At 44.0% G+C, this 25,571-nt stretch overlaps 1 protein-coding gene across 1 annotated transcript in view; it reads left to right on the top strand.

Moving 5' to 3' along the window:
• The window catches only part of LOC122548764 (cadherin-7-like), a 168,816-nt gene that overhangs the window by 78,774 nt on the left and 64,471 nt on the right, over positions 1 to 25,571 (top strand). The window contains exons 6-7 of the mRNA XM_087986720.1: positions 12,592 to 12,779; positions 18,985 to 19,238. Of these exons, the coding sequence (XP_087842846.1) occupies positions 12,592 to 12,779; positions 18,985 to 19,238 (442 nt within the window). The remainder of the gene's footprint in view (positions 1 to 12,591; positions 12,780 to 18,984; positions 19,239 to 25,571) is intronic.

The raw sequence follows: 25,571 nt of genomic DNA, 5'->3' as shown, positions 1-25,571 counted from the left end.
ATGGTAAAATGGCTCCCAACTGGGAAGATGTGTGGTTGACGCCTTGTAGATGGTGCTTTGACAAGTGTCATAGAGTAAATGTGAGTGAATGGTGGAGGGAGTGGATGTTTGTGGATGTGATGCCATTGAAGCAGGCTGCTTTGGCCTGGATGGTATTGAGCTTCTTGAGTATTGTTGGGGCTTCAGCCGTCTAGACAACTGTTGAGATGCCCATCACATTCTTGACTTGTGCCTCGGTGGGTAGGCTTTGAGGAGTAGGAGATGGATCTTTATGGGTTTTGCAACTCATTGCCTGATTGGGTAGCAGAGGCAAAAGCCTATCTAAATAAAAGTTTGGATATGCAAATCAAGTTCCGTCTCTTGCCGTGCTAGTGTTAAACCTGGTGGCCCATTGCTCAACTGCGACACACTATGGCCTTGTTCTGTGCCAGGGACTTTGGATGAATATTTTCTGTGAGTCATTCTCCTCCATTAAAGCCTCAAGTCTCACTTTTCTGGGTCCATCCTTCTTCCCAGTGCAATACGTTAATGTTTATTCAGGTGCACTGATTCCTTCAATGCCCCGTCTCCCCAGGCCACTGGGATTGGCCATTCTGCTTCCATCCTCAGGTTGTGTGATCTGTGTCACAGTCTCAAAACATCTCCTTCAAGGCCTGGTCCACCCGCAGCACCACATCGGTGCTCACCGTCCAATTCAAAAGCAACAGAGGGCAGATTGCGCACCATCTTAAACTGACTTCGAAGTTATTTTGAAGTTCCTCTTTTCCCTTGATCTTGCAGCAGGTGGCACTCCGTGACAAGTAAGATAATGAAGGGCACCAAACAAAATGGGCAATGTGGTAGGTTCTGAGAAACCGTGTGGCAAGTACACTGAGCAACAGTGAAGACAGGAAACTCAAAAGATATTGGGAATGTAAACACTTGTGAATCAGTTAAACACTCAGATCCTATTGACACAGAGTATGGCCACTTCAAGCCCCATTTGGTAGGTGTCACTCCAGTTTCAGTATAACTGCATTGCAGTGTTAAATACAAAGCATTGGGCTGTCATTATCAGAGGGGGCAGTTACATTGATGCGTCAAAATATGATTATTAGACTCAACAGACTCCTGTTGGTAATTATGGTTCATATGACGGGGAGGTGGTGCTGATGTCACTGGGCTAATGTTCAAGAGATATGCATTCAAATCCCATCACAACAGATGGTGAAAATTCAATTCAATAAAATGCTCAGAAAGAAAAAGCTAGCATTCTTCATTGTCATAAAGCTCCATCTGGATCACTGATGTCTTCGAAAGCAGGAAATCTGCCATCTGCCTGAGCTGGGCTATGGGTGACTCCACACCTACAGGAATGTAGTTCACTCTCACCTGTGTTACGACTCATTAGGATGTCTCATTGAAAATGAAGCGTTGTTATTCCCGCAGGTGACAAAAAGGTGTTAAATATTTTTATCAAAGCACACAAAGTCTCTCACTTATCTGCGGGATAGACCTGAGTTAATAGAAAACACAGACCAGGATTTTGTAACTGAAGAGGAATTGATAATTATTAAGTTAAAAATCACACAACACCTGATTAGAGTCCAACAGATTTATTTGGACGCACTAGCTTTCATAGCGCTGCTTCTTCATCAGGTGCAGCGCTCCAAAAGCGAGTGCTTCCAAATAGACCTGTTGGCTTGTAATCTGGTGCTGTGTGATTTTTAACTTTGACCACCCACCCAGTCCAACACCGGCATCTCCAAATCACAATAATTGTTAGAAATGAATAAATTCCAATCACAAGTAAGCAACTGTGAGCTCTCTCAACATATGACTGAATTAGTTAAATCACTAAACCGCGTCCTGACTCCCTACACACATACTCAGATAGGCGCAGACAAACAAAAAGAAATTGGTTTTATGGATGGAGGGAACCAGAGTTGAAGGGCCCCAGTTCACAGGGTTTGCTGAGTTGATTCTTTTGCTTGTGAGGACTTCAAGAACATAGAGCAGTACAGCATAGGAACAGGCCCTTTGACCCACCATGACACCACTCCAAAGTAAACCCATCTGCTTGTAAAAGGTCTGTATCCCTCTATTCCCTGCCTGTATTTGTGTGCCTTACAAAATGCCTCTTAAATGTTGCTATTGTATCTGCTTCTTCCACCTCCCTTGGCAATGCGTTCCAGCCACCAACCACCCTCTGTGTAAAAGCTTCCCCACACATCTCCTTTAAACATTCCCCTCTCATCTTAAATTTCTGCCCCCCCTGAGTATTTGACATTGGCATCCCCAGAAAAAAAGACACTATCTGCCCTATCCATGCCTCTCAGAGAAGGTATTAGCTATAAGGAGAGATTGGACAAACTTGGATTGTTTTTGCAAGAGCGTTGGAGGCTGAGGGGCAACTTGATAGAAGCATATAAAACTATGAGAGGCATGGACAGGTGCCAGATTTCCTGTCTTAGAAGACAACAGTAATCCAGAAGGACAAAAAAAAGGGGATTGGAGGTAGTTTTGGCAATTAGGGTTAAGGAGAATCCTAAAAAAGATTCTGCAAATACATTAAGGGTGAAAGGTTAACTAGGGAGAGAATAGGGCCCCTTAAAGATCACCAACCTTTGTGTCAGTATTTGATGTGGAGAAGCTAGAGAAGGTGGAGAAATGAACAGCGATATCGTGAAAAGTATCTTTATTACAAAGGAGGCTGGACGTTTTAAACTGCATAAGGTTGGATAAACCTCCAGGACCTGATCAAATGCATCCCAGAACTCTGTGGGAAGCTAAGGAAGTGATATCTGGGCCCCTTGCTGAGATATTTGGATTGTTGATAGTCACAGGTGAGGTGCCGGAAAACTGGAAGTTGACTAACATGTTGCCACTACTTAAGCAAGGTGGTAAGGAAAAGCTAAGGAACTATAGACTGGTGAGCCTGACAACAGTGGTAGGTAGATCATGGGGAGGCAGTCTGAGGGACAGGATTTACACATATTTGGAAAGGCCGGGCTGCTTGGTTTCTTGCATGGGAAATCATGTCTCACTAACTTGATTCAGTTTTTTTGAAGAAGTGACAAAGAAGACCGATGAAGGTAGAATGATGTACGTTGTCTACATGGACTTAAGCAACACGCTTGACAAAGTCCTGCATGGTAAACAGGTTAGCAAGGTTAGATTACACGGAATCCAGGAGGAACTAGCCATTTGGATACAAAATTGGCTTGAAAATGTGTGACAGAGGGTGGTAGTGGAGGGATGTTTTTCAGACTCGAGGCCTGTGACCAGTAGTGTGCCATAATTCCAATCCACATTCTGCAGAATATAATCAGTCTATCTTTTGCGATAGCGATTCCTATTCCACAATCTCGGATCAAGGGTGTGTCACTGGTGTATCTCCCAAAGTCACTCCTACAGAATTAGAACAAAGCAGAACAAAGAAAATTTACAGCCCAGGAACAGGCCCTTCGGCCCTCCATACCTGTGCCGATCCAAATCCACTGTCTAAACCTATCGCCCAATTCCTAATGATCTGTATCCCTCTGCTCCCCACCTACTCATGCATCTTCTGGATTCGAGTGGTGCTGGAAGAGCACAGCAGTTCAGGCAGCATCCAAGGAGCAGTAAAATCGACGTTTCGGGCAAAAGCCCTTCATCAGGAATACAGGCAGAGTGCCTGAAGGGTGGAGAGATAAATGAGAGGAGGGTGGGGCTGGGGAGAAAGTAGCATAGAGTACAATAGGTGAGTGGGGGAGGGGATGAAGTGATAGGTCAGGGAGGAGGGTAGAGTGAATAGGTGGAAAAGAAGATAGGCAGGTAGGACAAGTCATGGGGACAGTGCTGAGCAGGAAGTTTGGAGCGGGGGTGAGGTGGGGGAAGGGGAAATGAGGAAACTGTTGAAGTCCACATTGATGCCCTGGGGTTGAAGTGTTCCGAGGCGGAAGATGAGGCATTCTTCCTCCAGGCGTCGGGTGGTGAGGGAGCGGCGGTGAAGGAGGCCAGGACCTCCATGTCCTCGGCAGAGTGGGAGGGGGAGTTGAAATGTTGGGCCACAGGGCGGTGTGTTTGATTGGTGCGGGTGTCCCAGAGATGTTCCCTAAAGCGGTCTGCTAGGAGGTGTCCAGTCTCCGCAATGTAGAGGAGACCGCATCGGGAGAAATGATATTGGTGGATGTGCAGGTAAACCTTTGATGGATGTGGATGGCTCCTTTAGGGCCTTGGATGGAAGTGAGGGAGGAGATGTGGGCGCAGGATTTGCAATTCCTGCAGTGGCAGGGGAAGGTGCCAGGACGGGAGGGTGGGTTGTAGGGGGGGCGTGGACCTGACCGTGACTACCTATACGACCTCTCTTTATAGCTAGCACCTTCCATACCAGGCAACATCCTCATAAACCTTCTCTGCACCCTCTCCAAAGCGTCCACATCCTTTTGGTAATGTGGCAACCAGAACTGTACACAGTATTCTAAATGCGGCCAAACCAATGCCTTGTACAATTTTAACATGACCTGCCAGCTCTTATACTCAATACCCCGTCCGATGAAGGCAAGCATACCATATGCCCTCTTGACCACTCTATCCACCTGTGCAGCCACCTTCAGGGTACAATGGACCTGAACTCCCAGATCTCTCTGTTCATCAACATTTCCCAAGGCTCTTCCGTTTACAGCATAGTTCGCTCTCGAATTAGGCCTTCCAAAATGGATCACCTCACATTTCCGCTCAACTCTCCAGTGTATCTATATTCTCCTGTATTCCTTGACAGTCCCCTATGCTTTCTGCTACTCCACCAATCTTCACGTCATCTGCAAACTTGCCGATCATGCCAACAGTGCCCTCTTCCAGATCATTTATGTATATCACAAACAACAGTGGCCCCAACACTGACCCCTGTGGAACACCACTGGTCACCTTTCTCCATTTCCAGATACTCCCTTCAACTACTACTCTCTGTCTCCTGTTGCTCAACCAGTTCTTCATCCACCTAGCTAGAACACCCTACACACCATGTGACTTCACTTTCTCCTTTAGTCTACCATGGGGAACCTTATCAAATGCTTTACTAAAGTCCATGTATATAGAGTCAGAGAGTCATAGAGACCCTTCGGTCCAACCCGTCCATGCCGACCAGATATCCCAACCCAATCTAGTCCCACCTGCCAGCACCCGGCCCATATCTCTCCAAACCCTTCCTATTCATATACACATCCAAATGCCTCTTAAATGTTGCAATTGTACCAGCCTCCACCACATCCTCTGGCAGCTCATTCCATACACGTACCACCCTCTGCGTGAAAACCTTAGGTCCCTTTTATATCTTTCCCCTCTCACCCTAAACCTATGCCCTCTAGTTCTGGTCTCCACCACCCCAGGGAAAAGACTTTGTCTATTTACCTTATCCATGCCCCGCATAATTTTGTAAAGCTCTATAAGGTCACCCCTCAGCCTCCGACGCTCCAGGGAAAACAGCCCCAGCCTGTTCAGCCTGTAGCTCAGATCCTCCAACCCTGGCAACATCTTTCAAGTTCCACAACATTTTTCCGATAGGAAGGAGACCAGAATTGCATGCAATATTCCAACAGTGGCCTAACCAATGTCCTGTACAGCTGCAACATGACCTCCCAACTCCTGTACTCAATACTCTGACCAATAAAGGAAAGCATACCAAACGCCTTCTTCACTATCCTATCGACCTGCAACTCCACTTTCAAGGAGCTATGAACCTGCACTCCAAGGTCTCTTTGTTCAGCAACACTCCCTAGGACCTTACCATTAAGTGTATAAGTCCTGCTAAGATTTGCTTTCCCAAAATGCAGCACCTCGCATTTATCTGAATTAAACTCCATCTGCCACTTCTCAGCCCATTGGCCCATCTGGTCAAAATCCTGTTGTAATCAGAGATAACTCTCTTTGCTGGCCACTACACCTCCAATTTTGGTGTCATCTGCAAACTTACTAACTGTAACACTTATGCTCGCATCCAAATCATTTATGTTAATGACAAAAAGTAGAGGATCCAGCACCGATCCTTATGGCACTCCACTGGTCACAGGCCTCCAGTCTGAAAAACAACCCTCCACCACAACCCTCTGTCTTCTACCTTTAAGCCAGTTCTGTATGATGTCTACAGCCCTTCCTTCATCTATCAACTTGGTCACTTCCTCAAAGAATTCTATTCAGTTGGTAAGGCACGATCTCCCCCACACAAAACCATGTTGCCTATCACTGATAAGCCTATTCTTTTTCAAATATAAATAGACTTTATCCCTCAGTACCTTCACCAGCAACTTTCCCACCTCTGACGTCAGGCTCACTGGTCTGTAGTTACCCGGAATATCCCTATTACCCTTCTTGTACAGGGGGACACATGAGCAACCCTCCAGTCCTCCGGCATCTCACCTGTGTTTAAGGATGCCACAAAGACATCTGTCAGGGTCCCAGCTATTTCCTCTCTCGCCTCCCTCAGCAACCTGGGATAGATCCCATCCGGTCCTGGGGATTTGTCCACTTTAATAACCTTTAGCCTACCCAACATATCTTCCCTACTTATGTCAACTTGATCCAGACTAATCAAACTTCAAACTCTAATCTCAACATTCATCATGTCCCGCTCCTCAGTGAACACTGATGCAAAGTAATCATTGAGAATCTCACCCATTTTCTCAGTTACAACACACAACCCTTCCTTCCTTATCCTGCAGAGGACCAACCCTTTCTGTAGTTACCCTCTTGCTTCTTGTATATGAATAAAATGTTTTGGGATTCTCCTTAATTCTGCTTGCTAAGTTATTTCATGACCCCTTTTAGCTCGCTTGATTCCTCGTTTAAGACTTGTCCTTCTCTTCCGATATTGTTTCAGGGCCCATGCTGGTCTTAGCTGCCTCGACCTTATGCATGCTTCCCTTTTCCTCTTGGCTTGTCGTACAATTTCTCCTTTCATCCAAGGTTCATGAATCTTGCCTTTTCTATCTCTTGTTTTCTCTTGCCTATCCTGCACTATCTTCTACCTATCTTTGAAAGCCTCCCACATCTCAAATGTTGACTTCCCTACAAATAACTGTGTCCAATCCACATTTCCCAGCTCCTGCCGAATTTTTATATAATTGGCCTTGGCCCAGTTTAATACTCTTCCCTTAGGACTACTCTCAGCTTTGTCTACAAGTGTTCTAAAACTTACAGAATTGTGGTCACTATTCCCAAAGAAATTCCCCACTGCAACTTCTACCACCTAGCCTGGCTCATTCTCCAACCCCAGATCCAATATGGCTCCTTCCCTCGTCGGAGTATTGATGTACTGCTCTAGAAAACTCTCCTGGATGCTCCTTACAAATTCTGCCCCATCCAGACCTCTGAAACTAAATGTATCCCAATTAATGTTCGGAAAATTAAAATCTCCCATCACCATCACCCTGTCGCCTCTTTCCATAATCTGTTTACCTTTTTGTTCTTCTATCCCAAGCTCGCTGTTGGGAGGCCTGTAATACAGACACAATAGTGTAACTGCACCCTTTTTATTTCTCAGCTCTACCCATAATACCTCACTGCTCAAGCCCTCCATAGTGTCCTCTTTTGCACAGCCGTGATATATCCCTGACCAGCAATGCAACTCCTCCTCTTCTTTTACTTCCCTCCCTGTCCTATCTGAAGCATCTATAGTCTGGAATATTTAGTTGCCAATCATGCCCTTCCTTCAACCAAGTCTCTGTGATCACAATAACGTCATACTCCAAGGCCTCTGTCATACCCGACTCAATGCACTTCAGGTTGCCAGTTCTTTTACATTCAATTGCTCTCTGCCTACTCTTCCCCTTGGCAATGCTAACTTCATGATCCTTATCGTCTCTAGTTTCCACCTCAGTGTCTACTAGTCTTCTCTCCTGGCTCCCAGCCCCCTGCCACATTAGTTTAAAATCTCCCAACAGCAGTAGCAAAAACTCTCCCAAGGACATTAGTTCCAGTCTGTTTCAGGTGTAGATCATCCAATTTGTAATAGTCCCACCTTCCCCAGAACTGGTCCCAATATCCCACAAATTTGAACCCCTCCCTCCTGCACCATCCCTCAAGCCACGTGCTCATCCTGCCTATTCTTTCATTTCTACCCTGGCTAGCACGTGGCACTGGTAGCAATACTGAGATCACTACCACCTTGGCAACCTCCTGGTCTCCAACGTCACCTCCGCTCTGTCTCCCTCTGCTCCTGGACAGGAAAAAGGCCATGGGCTTCAAAGGTAAGTATTTATACTAAGTCCTTACCTTCCCGGCAACCTTCTGGTCTCCAACATCACCTCCGCTCTGTCTCCCACTGCTCTTGGACAGGAAGAAAAGTTATGGATCTCATCATCATTGTGGACCTCATCATTGAATCATTCCAACCTTATCAATATCTCTGACTGCAAAAGGTCCTACTCAGAACTAGTACTTTTAGGATTTTGCGAAGTTGTAATTCTGATCTACACTCCCCCTAATTTCTACAGCCACTGAGTGGATCTCCAAAGTCTGTTACTGGTTGGAGAAATTGGAAGTGCCTGAAATTAACAGGGTAATCAATACTCATGGATCTTCAGAATGGACACACTGATATCTTTGGTGCAATGCCAAAGATTCCTCCTCAGAAATATACAAATCAATTTTGCTTTGGACGTTATCTGCTGACTGGAGAATCCCAGTTGCAGGTTGTTATTTTATGCTGAGCCCCCAGGTATCATTGCATATCTACCTGCTGGAACATCTCTCTGCTGAACTTAAAACGGTCATTTCTGCTCATGGCTCACGCCACGATTTATTACCTCATCTGAATAACTCGACCAAACACTGATCAGATTCACTGGATTTCTGAGCAATTGAAATGAGTATCAAGCATGAATCTTTGCTCACTGCAGACCAAAGCAGATTGAAGAATTATCTCACCATCTCGCTGGAACTAATCATATAAATAAATTGTCTAGTATCTTAATAGAGCAGCCAATTGATAGAGCACCCTGTAAAAGTAATGGCTCAAAAATAGGATACTGTTGGCTGAAGCAAGGAATGGATAGGGAGAAAGAAAATGGTGTTCAGGAAAAGTATAAGTATTAAATGGGCTGAGGATTGTCTCCACTGTGATTGGCACCGGTGAGCAAATGGGCTGTTGGTACTCCCTTGTCACACATGAAGAATTGCCATTTTTTTCTGAGAGTCTGAAAGTGCTGCAGACAGCTGTGAGGTGTTTGGATTTTCAGCTCTACTCCTGAGATTGAAGAGGAAGCTGGGTAAAGCTGTTTTGTTCTCTCTTGGCCTCACGGTTTGGGCATCCGGGAAATAGTGAATTCTGGGAACTTCATGGAGAAGGTCATTCCAACCTGTTTAGGGCAGCACGGTGGCTCAGTAGTTAGCACCGCTGCCTCACAGCACCAGGGAGCTGGATTCATTTCCAGTGTCGAGTGACTGTCTGTGTGGAGTTTCTCCCCATGTCTGCGTAGGTTTCATCTGGGTGCTCCGGTTTCCTCCCACAGTCCAAAGATGTGCAGGTTAGGTGGATTAGCCATACTAAATTGCCCCATAATGTTCAGGAATATGCTGGCTGGGTGGATTAACAATGGCTGTAAATGTGTTGCTGGAACAGCGCAGCAGGTCAGGCAGCATCCAGGGAACAGGAGAATCGACGTTTCGGGGCATAAGCCCTTCTTCAGGAATGGATTAACCATGGGAAATGCAGGGTTACAGGGCTAGGGTAAGAGTTTGGGTCTGGGTGGGATGATCTTCAGGGGTTTGGTGTGGATTCAATGGGCTGAATGGCCTGCTTCCACATTGCAGGGATTCCAAGATTCATCCCAAAATTAAACATGAGCCGATGGAATGGTAAGATTGAAGTATGAATTGAGACTGGACTGTTTGGGAGTATGTTCACTGGAGTTTCGAAGGTTTGATTTCACGGGAAGCTGTAAAATTTGTGGATCTGAGGGAAGGACATATACTCGCCTTGCCTGCTTTGGCTGTGAATTCAGGCCCAGAGTAATGTGCTTGATACTTGACTCTCCTCTGGGCTATGGACATGAGCTGAAAACTACTGGCTTAGCCCATCATGTTCACTTCCAACAAAGAAAATAATTCACCAGGACCATCACACATTGCCAACAACAACCCTGAGGATGACAGACTCACCAGCGTTGGCTCATGGTAACTCTTCAAAGTGTGTTCAATTTCTCCCTGGTGAAAATCTCTTTCAACCTCTTCCATCAGGCAGGAGTTATAAAACTTAATAGTTTTTTCAGAACAGGTTCTTCCCCACTGTTATTAGACTTCTGAGTGGACCTCTCAATTTTTTAATTTAATGCTGATCTTGCTCTTTGTGCACCTTCTCTGCAGACATAGCATTGTATTTCTCACTTTGTTCTGTCACACTAATGCACTTTGTATGGTATGATCTGCTTGTACTGCACAGGAAACAAAACTTTTCACTGTACAGAGGTACGTGTGACAATAATAAGTTAAATCAAATCAAATCTCAGCGGTATGCAGAGCATTGATTGGCACAGGTTCAAACGATTCTTGTATCAAACATTGTTTTACTTACTAGAGAACTGACTAGCACTCAGCAGCAGCAACAAGATGGTTCAGTATTGTTTGTTCAAATTTTTTTTTTGTGATTTTACCACGAAGGACAAGGGCTGTGTGAGGAACAGCACCACATGCAATTTCCACCAAGCAACACACAGTCCTGGCTTCAAACTATACCTCTGTTCCTTCACTGCCCCTGAATCAAAGTCTGGGAAGGCCCTTCCAAACAGGACCCTGCGCCATCTGAACAAGAAGACTGCTCATCTCTGCCTCTTCAAGGGCTGTGAGGGAATAGCCATGAATGTTGGCCTGCACAGTGACACTCACATCTCTGATCAAAAAAGCAGGACAGTCCTCATTAAATGAATGGGCACCGTAAACAAAAATAGACCTTTTTTTATCTCTCTGGGTTACCATTCTTTGACGCAAAGAATATAAATGAAATAGTTATTTTTAAGTGCCCCGGTGCATGCAAGATTTTGTCGTCAGTGTGATACAGTTATGTTTTGCTGAGCTAATTTAACCAGCATGATTCCGAATCAATTGTGTGTGCAATTTCCTAATTGTAACCACAGCAGAAGCTCTTCCCTCGTCAATGCCAGTCTGTGGTTCTGCATCTGTCTTGAAACTAGTAACTGTTTGCTCTGCCCTATTCCATAACTAGCCGTAAAAAGCACTCTCAATGTACAACTTGACTACCTTCTTCTTACTGTCTAATTATTATATGTTAAGGGGCAGCACTGCTACCTCACAGCACCAGGGACCTGGGTTCAATTCCAGCCTCGGGTGATTGCCTGTGTGGAGTATGCACATTCTCCCTGTGTCTGCGGGGGTTTCCTCCCACAGTCCAAAGATGTTCAGGTTAGGTGAATTGGCCATGCTAAATTGCCCATAGTGTCTAAGGATGTGCAAGCTTGGTGGGTTAGCTATGGGAAATGCAGGGTCACAGGGATAGGGTAGGATAGTGTGTCTGGGTGGGATGCTCTTCAGAGGGTTGGTGTGGACTTTATGGGCTGAATGGCCTGCTCCCACACTGTGGGGATTCTATGAAGCCAAATAAATTTAGACTGGTCATGTCTGCTGAGGCTTTAATGTGGGGGGGAGCGGTGGGTGTTATTTTATCCTGGTTTTGTTTAGACAGAGATTTGGGGGCAGGAAGCAAGCAATTTATGAGAAGATTAACAACTTGTGAAGCCCTGGGTGTTTTGTTTTTAAAGTTGTAACAATAGAAGCAGCCAGAATGGGTGTGGTCAAGTTCGCACCCACAGAACCAGGATTTTTAGCTTTAACTTGCAGCAGATGTTTGCTGGGATCTCAGCAGGGTTGGAAGGCAGTGACTCTCTCCCAGATGCTACACTCTCACTCTCACTCTCGCTGAATTGTCTTTTGATGCACTTTCCTCCTGGATTGAAGAACTGCATGTGAGACAATTTAATTTCTGAATTTGCCTTTTGCTGAGGGTGTGTTTATGGCATGTTACAATACTGGAACAGTTAATTAGTAATAGTTACTGTATCTCTTATTCTGTTATGTTTTCCAATAGTGTTAAGTTGTTCCACGCTCCCCTTCCTCTTGTTGTATTTTGACTATAGTGTTTGAATAAATTGTATTTTGCTTCATATCGAGTAGTTTGACCAATTGAGTTGCATCTGGAACACAACACCTCATATTTACCCATGAAATAAGAAAAGGTTAGGGTCCATATTACCTTCTGAATATCTTGAAGAGTCTGGTCTGGTCCACACAATGGGGAAATGGCCTACGATCTCATAGAGTCATAGAGTCATAGAGATGTACAGCATGGAAACAGACCCTGGAGGTCCAACCAGTCCATGCCGACCAGATATCCCAACCCAATCTAGACCCACCTGCCAGCACCCGGCCCATATCCCTCCAAACCCTTCCTATTCATATACCCTTCCAAATGCCTCTTAAATGCTGCAGTTGTACCAGCCTCCACCACATCCTCTGGCAGCTCATTCCATACACGTACCACTCTCTATGTAGTAGGGTGTACTGCTAACTATTGATCACCGGGACTGATCAAATCACTCCTATATCAACCACCTCTTGTTTCAGAGCTGTATCACTTCTCTGTTCTGGAGTCAGGCAGTATTGGATCCACCGTCGGGAGGATCATGGCGACAGACGTCGATATTGGACAAAATGCAGAAATGGACTACGTGGTTGAAGCTGGCGACAGTTCAGATTCATTTGTTGTATTTACCGACAGGAAGACCCAGGAAGGTGTCATCAAGTTAAAGAAGGTCAGATATAACAGGAATATCCTGAGATTGTCTTTGATCCATCCTCTCTTTTGTCGCTAATAATTTAGCTTCTCTTTTTAGCCAAAAATAACAAATGTGTGCTGCTTCATGGAGGGAGCAGGTGACATGGTGATAATATTGCTACACTGACAGACTAGTTTGCTGACGTCATGAGCTCAAATCCTGCTATCAGATGGGGCAACTCAAATTTGTTTGATTCATTGATAATAACTAAATAAATATTTCAGACAAATAAGCTCTAGTGTCAGAAATAGTGATCATCAAACCACTACTGATTGCTACAAGAACCCATTTAGTTCATCAATGTCCATTAAGGAAGGAAATCTGCCATCCTTATCTGGACTGGCCAACATATGACTCCAGACCACAGCAATGTGATTAACTCTAAAATGGCACTGCAAGCCATTCACCAAAGGGTAGTTAGGAATGCTGTTAGTGGAGATTTACTCTACTTTGCCAGAGGAAGGGAATATGGAGTCCATGTATAACACAGGGTGATGTTCAGATAATTATGACAAATAAAACAAGTCAGCCAGGAAGTATGAATGTGTTTATAGTCAGGTTAAGGCACAAGGGTGTGCTGGAAAAGCACAGCAGGTCAGGCAGCATCCTAGGATCAGGAAAATCGATGTTTCAGGCAAAAGCCCTTCATCAGGAATTGATTCCTGATGAAGGGCGTTTTGCCCGAAACATCGATTTTCCTGCCACTCAGGTGCTGCCTGACCTGCTGTGCTCTTCCAGCACCACTCTAATCTAGACTCTGATCTCCAGCATCTGCAGTCCTCGCTTTCACCTTAAGGCACAAGGGAGCATGGGTGGCATGTACTTTAATGCAAGGAGTATTGTGAGTAAGGCAGATGAATGTATGAGTAACATATGGGGAGAAGACATCATTGCTAACATAGAGACATGACTGAGCGAGGGACAGGTCTGGTAGCTCAGTATTTTGGGGCACAGAGATATATAAAAGGGATGTGCTGGACTGTTGATCAAGGAACCAATTACTGCAATAAAGAAGGACGATAGCTTAAAAAGTTCCTCAACTGAGACCATATGTGTAGGTTATAAAAATAAAAGTGGGGGGGCGGGGGGAGATATCACCTTGCTGGAGGGGTACTTAGGACTCCCAAACAGTCAGGGAGAGATAGAAACAGCTGGATCATAATTTGAGGGAACAAGTCTGGGTTTGTATTCAAGTGTCCATATTTCAGATTGTGGGGGGTGGCGAGTATTTTGCTGATAGTGATCATAACTCAGTCACATTTAAGATGGTAATGGATAGGCACCAAGACAAATTAGAAATAGATGTTCTGAAGTAAGGAAAGACTGATTTCAATATGATGAGACAGGATCTGGCCAAAACAGACTGGGAGCAGCAACTTGCAGGAAAAAACTATTTCATGGGACAAAGTTAAAAATCGCACAACATCAGGTTATAGTGCAACAGGTCTATTTGGAAGTACTAGCTTTCAGAGCACTGCTCCTTTATCAGGCAACTAATGGAGCAGGATCATAAGATGCAGAATTTATAGCAAAAGACCACAGTGTCATGTAATTAAAATGATATACTGAACAAACCTAGATTGCTGTTAAGTCTTCCACCTTTTAGGATGGGTTGCAGGTTTCGGTTCATTAATATGTAAATCCCAGAACTTCTTTTAAGTCACATTCTCGAGATAATGTTTTAACCCAAAAAAAGGTGACATCCCAGTTCAGACAGTGTATTAAAGCTGTGAGGTTAGAGTCTGCCTGCTTCCCAATCTTGAGTCCGGATTGGTTCTATTTCCGAAGTACTTCATGGGAATCATTCAAAACGGTAAGAGTGAGAGGGCAGGACCAACACATTCCCTTAAAGGTGAAGGATGGACCAAAATGTCCATAAACCCTGACGATCAAGGAATGGACAGGATTGGCCAAGGATAAAGAGGGAATTGTATGGTAGATCTCAAGGGCTCGGAACAGCAGAAACTCCAGAGTCAATTATAAAGTACAGGGAAAATGATAAAGATGTGTGAAAATCACGAACATAAAATAAAGGAAAGGCCAAGGACATTTTATATGTACATTAGAGGGAAGAGGATAACTGGGAATATAATGCGGCCAATTAGGGACCAAAGTGTAGGTGGAGTCAGAGAACATGGCTGAGGTTTAAGTGAGTGCTTTCCATCTGTATTAATTATTTAGACGTAGGTGTAGAAATCAAGGAGGGAGATTGTGACATACTTGAAAAAAATTAGCATTAAGTGAGAGGAGATATGAGTGGCTTTAGCAGGCTTGAAAGTGTCTGAGTCCCCAGGCCCAGATAAAATGTATCCAAGGCTGCTGTGGGAGGCAAGGAAGGAGATTACAGAGGCCTGTGATGTTAACTTACAAATCCTCTCTGGGCACAGAAGGCTGAGGGAGAACTGGAGGTTAGCTAATGTGGTAGAATTGCTGAATGTAGGTGGTAGGGATAAGCCAGAAAACTACTGGCTGGTGATTCCAACGTCAGTGGTAGGGAAGCTTTTGGAAAAATATTCTGAGGAACAGAATTAATCTCCACTTAGAAAGGCAAAGATTAATGAAGGTAAGTCAGCATAGCTTTATAAGGGGGAGATTTTGTTTTCTAGGGTTGGTTAAGTTTTCCGAGGAGATGAGAGTAAAGCAGTAAGTGTTGTCAACATGGATCTCATAAGGCCTCTGATTATCTCTCACATTAGAGACCAATTGAGAGCCCATGGGATCCAGGCTATTTGGCAAACTGAATCCAAAATTGATTTTAATAACAGAAAGCAGAAGGTGATGGCCAAAAGATATTTTTGTGACTGGAAGCCTGTGTCCAGCAGCATATCACAAGCTTTGTTGTTGGGCCCCTTGTTATTTATAGTGTAAGTTAACTATTTAGATATGACCATAATTTGGTTATGTTTAGTTTAGCGATGGAAAGGGATAGGTACATGCCACAGTTACAGATGGGGGAAGGGCAATTATAATGCGCTTAGGTGAGCCTTAAGAGGCATAGAATGGGGCACCAAAATGCAAGGGATGGGGACAGTCGACATGTGAAGCTGGTTGAAGGAGCAGATATTGCACGTCTCTGATAGGTATGTCCCCGTCAGGCAAGGAGGAAGTGATAAGATAAGGGAATCATGGTTTACTATAAGAAATTGTATCTCTTGTTAAGTGGAAGAGGGAGGCTTATGTGACGTTGAGACGTGATGTTTCAAATGAGGTAATGGAGAGTTATAGATTAGCTAGGAAGGATTAAAGGGAGAGTTAAGAAGAGCAAAGAGAGGACATAAGCAGTCTTTAGCAGTTAGAATAAAGGAGAACCCTAAAGCTTTCTAAAGGCATGTGAGAAATAAAAGGATGACTGGGTAGGAATAGGCAAAAATGAGGACTGCAGATGCTGGAAACCAGGAGTTTAGATTAGAGCGGTGCTGGAAAAGCACAGCAGGTCAGGCAGCATCTGAGGAGCAGGAAAATCGATGTTTCAGACAAAAGCCCTTCATCAGGAATAGAGGCAGGGTGCCTGCAGAGTGGAGCCTCCACCCTGGATGTTCCCTGCCTCTATTCCTGATGAAGGGCTTTTGCCTGAAACATCGATTTTCCTGCTCCTCAGATGCTGCCTGACCTGCTGTGCTTTTCCAGCACCGCTCTAATCTAAACTAGGGTAGGAATAGGGCTAGTTAAACCTATGGACCCTGTGGAGATCGGAAAGGTGCTAAACGAATATTTCTCATTTGTTTTCACTCAGGTAAAGGAGAATATGGCAGAGGATAAGACTGAGATATGGGTATTAGACTTGAAAGGATTAAGGTTAGTAAGGAGGAGGTGTTATCAATTCTAGAACGTGTGAAAGTAGTCCCTTGGGCCAGATGGGATTATCCGAGGATTGTCTGGGAAATTAGGGATAAAATGGCAGAGCCTATGGTCTTGATCTTCGAGTCATCATTGTCTATAGGTTTAGTACCAGAGGTCTGGAGGATTGCAAATGTTGTGTCCTTGTTCAAGACGGGCAATAGAGATGACCCAGGTAATTATAGACCAGTGAGCCTTAAGTCTGTTGTCAGAAAATCTTTGGAAAGGATTATAAGAGATAAGATTTATAATCATCTAGCAAGCAACAATTTGATTTCAGATAGTCAATATGGCTTCATCAAGCACAGGTCATGTGTCACAAATCTCATTGAGTTTTTTGAGAAAGTGACCAAGCATGTAGATGAGGGTAGGGCAGTTGATGTGGTATACATGGACTTAAGTAAAGTTTTTGATAAGGTTCCATATGGTAGGCTGTTGGAGAAAATGCAGAGGCATGGGATTGAGGGTGATTTAGCAGTTTGGATTAGAAACTGGCTCTCTGTAAGAAGGCAACGAGTGGTGGTTGATAGAAAATATTCCGCCTGGAGTCTGGTTACTCGTGGTGTGCCACAAGGATCATTTTTGGGACCACTGCTGTTTGTCATTTTTATAAATAACTTGGACGCAGGCATAGGTAGATGGGTTAGTAAATTTTCAGATGACACTAAAGTCGGTGGAGTAGTGGACAGTGTGGAAGAATGTTGCAGGTTGCAGGGGGACTTGGATAAACTGCAGAATTGGATTGAGAGGTGGAAAATGGAGTTCAATGCAGAGGTGATTCACTTTGGGAAGAATAACAGAAGGCAGAATACTGGGTCAATGGAAAAATTCTTGGTAGTGTGGGTGTGTGGAGGGATTTTAGAGTCAATGTACATAGATCCCTGAAAGTTGCCACCCAGGTTGTTAGTGCTGTTAAGAAGGCATACGGTATGTTAGATTTCATTAATAAAAGGATTGAGTTCCAGAGCCGTGATTTCATACTGCGACTGTACAAAACCCTAGTGCAGCCTCATTTGGAATATTCTGTGCAGTTCTGATTGCTCCATTACAGGAAGGATGTGGAAGCATTGGAAAAGAAGACATTTACCAGGATGTTGCCTGGTCTGAAGCGAAGGTCATATGTGGAAAGGCTGAGAGACTTGGGTCTGTTCTCATTGGAGAGAAGAATGCTAAGAGGGGATTTAATTGAGACATCAGAGGATGAGATAGGGTGGACAGTGAGTCTTTTTCCTCGGATGATGACGTCAGCTTGTACGAGGGGGCATAGCTGCAAATTGAGGGGTGATAGATTTAAGACAGATGTCAGAGGCAGGTTCTTCACTTAGAGAGTGGTAAGGGCGTGGAATGGATTCTGCATTAGTGGTGCTGGAAGAGCACAGCAGTTCAGGCAGGATCCAAGGAGCTTCGAAATCGACGTTTCGGGCAAAAGCCCTTCATCAGGAATAAATATACTTTAATCAAGTTGCCCCTTACTCTTCTCAATTCCAGTGGACATCGCTTTGCCAGGATTCTAGGCCCACACCATGAGGAACAAGGGACTTTGGAGCAGAACTGGACCATTCAGTCCTTGAACCCTCTCTGCCATTTGCTAAATTGTTCACCTCAACCCCATTCTCCCACACCATTCCTTGGTACTTCCTAACATCTAGAAATCTATCAATCTCTTTTCTTCAGCACACCCAGTGACTGTGCCTCTGGGGCACAAAACTCCAAAGATTCAGCACTTTCTGAGTGAAGGAATTCCTCCTGATCTCATAAATCGTTCTCTTCTTATTCTGAGACTCATGATGCAGAGGTGCCGATGTCGTCCTGGGGTGGATAAATACAAAAATCACCCGCCAACAGATTATAATCCAACAGGTTTATTTGAAATCACAAGCTTTCGGAGTTCGTGATTTCAAATAAACCTATTGGACTATAAGCTGGTGTTGTGTGATTTTTGCCTTTATTCTGAGAGTGGGTCCCCTGGTTCTAGATCCTTTTAATGGGCCGGGGAATCATCCTGTCCACAATTAACTTGACGAATCCCCTCAGAGTTTAGTGTGTATTAACGAATTCGGCCATGATTGCTTCCCAAAACAGCCTAGCAAGCCATCTCATTTGTACCACACACCAGGTACCTCGTGATGATTAATAGAGGCCATGCTTACCAGTGAAGCCCATATTCCGAGTACTAATTAAAAATAAAGGGCAAAACTCGTTAGAAGTCTACATATAAGGCGACTGATTAATCAGGTCGGTGGCAAGTGATATGTCTTGGAGTGTGTGATTGATCAATAAACCAATGCTTTTGGAGCCAATGATGAATAATAGAGGGCAGATGCGTGTGTGTGCTTTGCTACAGCCATTGGACTATGAGAGCAAGGGGAGATTTAACACCAGAGTGGCAGCAATCAACAAACACATTGATCCCCGATTCCTCAACCTCGGACCATTTAAAGATATCACAAATGTCAAAATCAATGTGCTGGACGTCGATGAGCCGCCGGTCTCTGTGTCTCCTGAATACATTTTCAAGATTGAAGAAAACAGAGAGGCTGGTGCCTTTGTTGGGGTGGTGACAGCAAGGGACCCAGATGCAGCGAACAACTCAATCAGGTAGGTGATGCTTCAACTGATGAGTCGATTGCCAATTCTGTGGAACGGTGTGGAAACTCCCCATCCGTCCCTGTGCGGATTGCAATTCCATTCTCAAAACTGAGAGAAAATTGCAAATGTTAAGCTATGCCACTTTAAACAATATAAAACATTCAAGTCGGTTTGTGAGAACCGCTGAATGGTTAAAGTGGGGACCATTATTAGCTTTTAGGCGTTACGTTTAATGGGGTTTCCAACATTTTCTCTAAGAAAATGATTGACTTCCAAGTGTCTCATTGCTTATTCATGACTGACATGATTGCGCTGATATTTCTTCTCATATTTCATCTCTTCTGGCATTGTCTGCTGTTTCTGTAAGTGGACTCAGGTGCAATGTGTCAAACCTATCTCTTCAAGTCAATAGAATTCTGGTGTCAATATTACAACAAACAAGACAGCAATATTAGGAGATGCACCAGACTTCTGTTGAGAACTGTGAACCAAGTGAGAGCGACACCATTTTCATCTGTCCCTTAATATTGAAGTGTGTACTGATAGCAAAGACAAAACTAACTGTGAAACACCATGCTAGACTCATTAAGTAAGATGTGCGTGTGATGCAGAGGAAGCCATGACCAAGAATAAAGAGAATTTGGCCTGGACTTTGCAGTGTTTGCAGAACTGTTACCGTTCACCTTTTTTTAACGCCTGTGAAATTGATGTCAATTTCTGGAATCCACAGGTAAACACAGTAATCCAGAAATTGTTACCATTGACTCTGCTTCTCCATAGAGTTAGCAATCACACAACACCAGGTTATAGTCCAACAGGTTTAATTGGAAGCACTAACTTTCAGAGCGGTGCAGTGCACTGTTCAGGTACAGAGGCGGCTGAGGTTAAAGATTTTTCCATTTCAGCAGTATCTAATATGGTCACTGGAAGGCAGTCACTTTTTGAAGAGGTGGATAACCACTATTGGATTGTAAATAGGATGAGGGTTGTCAATTAGCCTTGCTCGATGTCAGTCTGAATTTTGAAGGCCATCCTTTCCAGATCTCTGACTCAGACATACCATGAAACAGAGACAAAACGCGTGGTGCTGGAAAAGCACAGCAGGTCAGGCAGCATCTAAGGAGCAGGGGAGTTGATGTTTCGGGCATAAGCCCTTCATTAGGAAGGGCCTATGCCCGAAACGTCAACTCTCCTGCTCCTCAGATGCTGCCTGACCTGCTGTGCTTTTCCGTCACCACACTTTTCAACTCTGATCTTTAGCATCTGCAGTCCTCACTTTCTCCCTACCATGAAACAGTTGCACTTTTCCTCCCTCCTCATATTCGCAAAGATATTAGTGAAACCATCGGTTATAAAATCTCATCAAGGGATTTACAATTGTTAAAACGTGGAACAGTAAAGGACAGAAAAAAACCCTTTGGCCCACCAAGTCTGTGCTGACCATTCTAATCTCAGCCTGTCTACCTGCGTATATTTATTAGGGAGTGACCTTCAACACTTAACCAAAGGTTACATCCTCATTGATTGCCTCAATGGCTGCTCACACTCTGATCATTTGGTTCCCTTTTCCTGGCCATGTGCTCCCCTGTATTATGGAAACCACACTCCAGCTTCCCCAGGGTAATTTCCTGGCCTCCTATCACAATGAACTTCACCAATATCAACCCACACTCTCAGCTTCACTAAAGGGGAGTGGATGGCCCTGTGATACTAACGTTAGTAATCCAGAGACCCAAATAATTTTTTGGAGACCGTGACAGAACTGTCCTCTGGGCAATTAGAGATGGTCAATAAATGTTTGCCTAGCCACCAATGAATGAATCATCTGAGACTCACAGGATTTCTCTGAGTATGAGCTCCAACATTTACCTGCACCAATGAGCTCCAAGGACTTCCCCTAGCTTCTAACTGCACAGAATGGGTCACTGAATTCGAAATGCACATTCAGTTTTTTCTCCATTGATGCTGTCAGACCTGCTGAGTTTCTCCATTTCTGTTTTTGTATGGTTTGAATCTAGTAGAAAGATTAGGCAGGCAATGAATGCCTAGTTGAAGAGTCCATAGAATGTTTTTGGGATAGTTTCTTAGAACAGCATTTGCTGAAACCACTCAGCGAACATGCTATTAGTGGGTGGCATGGTGGCACAGTGGTTAGCACTGCTGCCTCATAGTGCCTGAGACCCGGGTTCAATTCCTGCCTCAGGCGACTGACTGTGTGGAGTTTGCACGTTCTCCCCGTGTCTGCGTGGGTTTCCTCTGGGTGCTCCGGTTTCCTCCCACAGTCCAAAAATGTGCAGGTTAGGTGAATTAGCCATGCTAAATTGCCCGTAGTGTTAGGTTAGGGGTATGGGTGGGTTGCGGGTCGGTGTGGACTTGTTGGGCTGAAGGGCCTGTTTCCACACTGTAATGTAATCTAATCTAAACATGATTTTTTGTAATATAATAGAATTAATTAATATCCTCTGAGTGAAGGCACCTTTAGATAGCAGTGATCATAATATAGTTGAATTTCACATTCAGTTTGTGAAATAGAAGAGTGGTCCAAGAGTAGGATTTTAAAACTTAAATGAGGGCAATTATGAGGGTATGCTTAGAGTGAGCTAAAGTAAATTGACTTGGAGTTGCTGGTGTTGGACTGAGGTGGACAAAGTTAAAATTCACATAACACCAGGTTAGAGTCCAACAGTTTTATTTGGAAGCTCTCGCTTTCGGAGCGATGGCCCTTCATCGGGTGGTTGTGTGACATTTAACAAAGTAAATTGAAGTAAAGATGGTTAAGAGCTAAGTCAATGGAAGTGGAATGGTGGAGATTTGAGGTAATATTTCAAAATAATTACATTCTAACATGAAAGGAAAGGTCCAAACAGAGGACCTACCAAATGTGGTTAACTAAATGAGATTAAAGATAGTATCAAACTTAAATGAAAATATATAATTGCACAAAGACCGGTGAGTGAGATTATTGGACAGAATAGCAGAGTGGCTAAAAGTTTAATAAGGAGGGAAAAGTTAGATTATAAGAGAAAACTTGCTAGAAGTACTTTTACTGTGGATAAAGAGGCTCTGGTGGTTGTACTGGACTTGGATATCTGGAAGACATTTGAGATGGTACCACTTCAAATAAAGAAAAATGAAAGCTCATGGTGTTGGGGGTAACATATTGGCATGGGTCAAAAATTGGCTAGCTAACAAAAAACAGACAGGAGGCTTTAAGAGGTCATTTACAAGATGTAATGAATAGTGTGGCACAAAGATCATTGCTAGAGCATCAATTCCTTTTTACAACTTATAAAAGTGATTTGGATAAAGAGACCACAGACATTCTCAACAAAATATTTTTCAGTGAGACCCTCTCTCTTTCTCCTAAACCCCATGAATACAAGTTCAGTTGACACTATCTCTCCTCTTACGACAGATCTAGGAGAAAGTGAGGACTGCAGATGCTGGAGCTCAGAGTCGAGAGTGTGGTGCTGGAAACGCACAGCAGGTCAGGCAGCATCTGAGGAGCAGGAGAATGGAGATCCAGGCATCCTGATGAAGGGCTTTCACCCGAAACTTGATTCTCCTGTTCCTCGGATGCTGTCTGACCTGCTGTGCATTTCCTCTTATTAGAAATCCTCTTATGACTCTTGCCTCTTATGAGAAATCTACCAATCTGAATAATTGTGGTGAGCTTTTGCTGCAATCCCTCCAGAACAAGTAGGAAAACCATAACTGTATACAATACTCCAGGTATGGTGTCACCAAGGCCCTGTGCAGCTGTAGTCCTTGCTCTTGTATTCAAAACCTCTTGCAGTGAAGGCCAAGATGTCAGTCAGCTCCTGGACTGCTTGCTGTACCTGCATACACGCTTCCACTGACTGGTGCACAAGGACACCCAGGTCCCGATGTACGTCAGAATTTCCCAATCCAGCATTATTTAAAAAGTACACTACAATTCTGTTTTTCCAACCAATGTGGAGAATTTCCCAATTGTCCATATTACATTGTCAGAAGTCACACAAGCCACTAGGTTATTGCCCAATGGGTTTATTTGAAATCATAAGCTTTCAGAGTGCTGCCCCTTCGTCAGGTGAATTAACTTCTGACTTTGTCCACCTCAGTCCAATGCTGGCATTTCCACACCATTTTATACGATAGCTTCAATGCATTTGCCCACTCACTCAGCCTGTCTAAATCATTATCTGAAGCCTCTTTATAATGTCCACATGACTCACAACATCACCTATTTTTATGTTATTAACAAACTTGGTAATATTACATTGGTTTCCCTCATCCAAGTAATTGGTCTATTGTTTAAAGAAGACTCATTTTACTGAAGGTTTTCATCATGCATTCAGGGAAGTTTCCAAGAATACAAATGCAAGGGGAAGAAAAATCAGTATTTATACCATTAAGAGAGAAGTGCGCTGATTGGTTGCTGTCTGGTAGAGGCATTGCCATTGATAATCAAAAATTGATAATGCACCCATCAATTCTGATTGACAGTTAACTGCCAAGTATTGTTTTAACCTTTAAACCAGGCAAGTTAACTCTGATTGGCTACAGCATTGCCTTGAGAACTGAACCAGTGAATGGCCGTCAATGGTACTGTACTAGTGAAATCACTGGCCTAGTAATCCATGAACTCTAAGGGAATTTTGTAGGGGTCCATGGTGGGTGGTGATTTCTGAATTTCATAAAAATTAAAATCTGAGGTAAAAGATAATTTATTGGTGACCATGTAGTCACTTTTGATTGTCATAAAATTCCATTTAATCCGCTGATGTCTTTTTAGGAAATAAAATCCCCTATTCTGCATGTGACTCCGGACCCACGGCAATATCTTACCCTCTAAGCAATATGTGTAGCCTTAGCCAGCAATACTGACATCCTGGAAAGGATTTTGTTTCGAACAAAGACTTCAATCTGCAACAATAAACAGAAGGCGAGAAGATATTACAAATATCACGTGGTATTGCTGGAAAATGTCTGCCTAATTGTGAGTCCAGTCACATGCACAGCCAGAGCCAATGCTGTCCTCTCTCTTCTCTGAGTTTACAGCTGGGGCAACATTTCAACAATGATAGCAACATTGAAGAAGCATTTCGGCAGACACATGAACAAGCTATAGAGTGATATAGACCACTTGCAGGCAAAGTTTAGAATGGTAACATGGTCGGCACAGACATGATGGACTGAAGGGCCTGTTCCTGTTCTATGTTCAATGATGCAGTTCTTCATAAAATGTAGGTGTCTGAGCCGTTGTTCCTCATTGAGACTTGAGTAGGTAACCTGCATCCTGAATCTCCAACCCCATCCTCAGGGTGAGGGACCTCTCCCTTTGTCCTCTCTCTTCCAGCTCTGTGAGCCCAACCTGATTCGTCATGTCATGCTGCATCCGAAGAGGAATATGAGCTGGTGCATCCCTGTCTGAGAACAGCACCTCAGTGCAGAAACCTGTAGTCGGCAGAAACATCCTTCACCACCCGCTATACCACTCCCCGAACCTTGAAACTATTTTAGAAAGTACCTTCCACTTGTAGAAACATGGCAACAGTCAGGAAAAACACAACCACAAATTAACCCGCACATTGTTGACCATCCCATTAAATAGCATTCACGGGGTCTTTCCTTCCATTTAGTCACCTATGATTACAAGAGAGAATTAGCTGAAGCATTGCACTCCATATTGACTCATTCCTGATGAAGGGTTTATGCCCGGAATGTCGATTCTCCAGTTCCTCGGATGCTGCCTGACCTGCTGTGCGTTTCCAGCACCACACTCTCAACTCTAATCTCCAGCATCTGCAGTCCTCCCTTTCTCCTACTCCATAATGACTCTCCGGGTATTAAGTCAGCATTGTGGAACCATTGGTTGAAACTTTATTGCTGGAACAGCACAGCAGGTCAGGCAGCATCCAGGGAACAGGAGATTCGACGTTTCGGGCACAGGCCCTTCTTCAGGAATCTTCATTCCTGAAGAAGGGCCTGTGCCCGAAACGTCGAATCTCCTGTTCCCTGGATGCTGCCTGACCTGCTGTGCTGTTCCAGCAATAAAGTTTCAACTTTGATCTCCAGCATCTGCAGACCTCACTTTCTCCTCGAAGATTGGAACCATTGGTCCCAAGGCCTGCTTACTCTGTCTGCTTCCACTGTATGGTGTCCAACCCCTTTCCCAGTATGGAATCTGGTGTGACCCATCCGAAAAGTAGCTGCAAATTTGTCATAGTCCCAAAGGACCAAAGGGCTACTCTCTCATTAGAGAGTAATTAGGTTTAAAAAAAAACAAAAGGGCTGTGGATGCTGTAAATCAGAAACAAAAACATAAGTTGCTGGAAAAGCTCAGCACGTCTGTGAAGA

Source organism: Chiloscyllium plagiosum, unplaced genomic scaffold (assembly GCF_037043375.1).
Source record: "Chiloscyllium plagiosum isolate Xiang-an unplaced genomic scaffold, Cpla_swu_hap1 HiC_scaffold_4, whole genome shotgun sequence".
In the NCBI taxonomy this organism is placed as follows: Eukaryota; Metazoa; Chordata; class Chondrichthyes; order Orectolobiformes; family Hemiscylliidae; genus Chiloscyllium; species Chiloscyllium plagiosum.
Note: the sequence above shows the minus strand (reverse complement) of the source record. Positions and strands in the feature narration are given on the sequence as shown.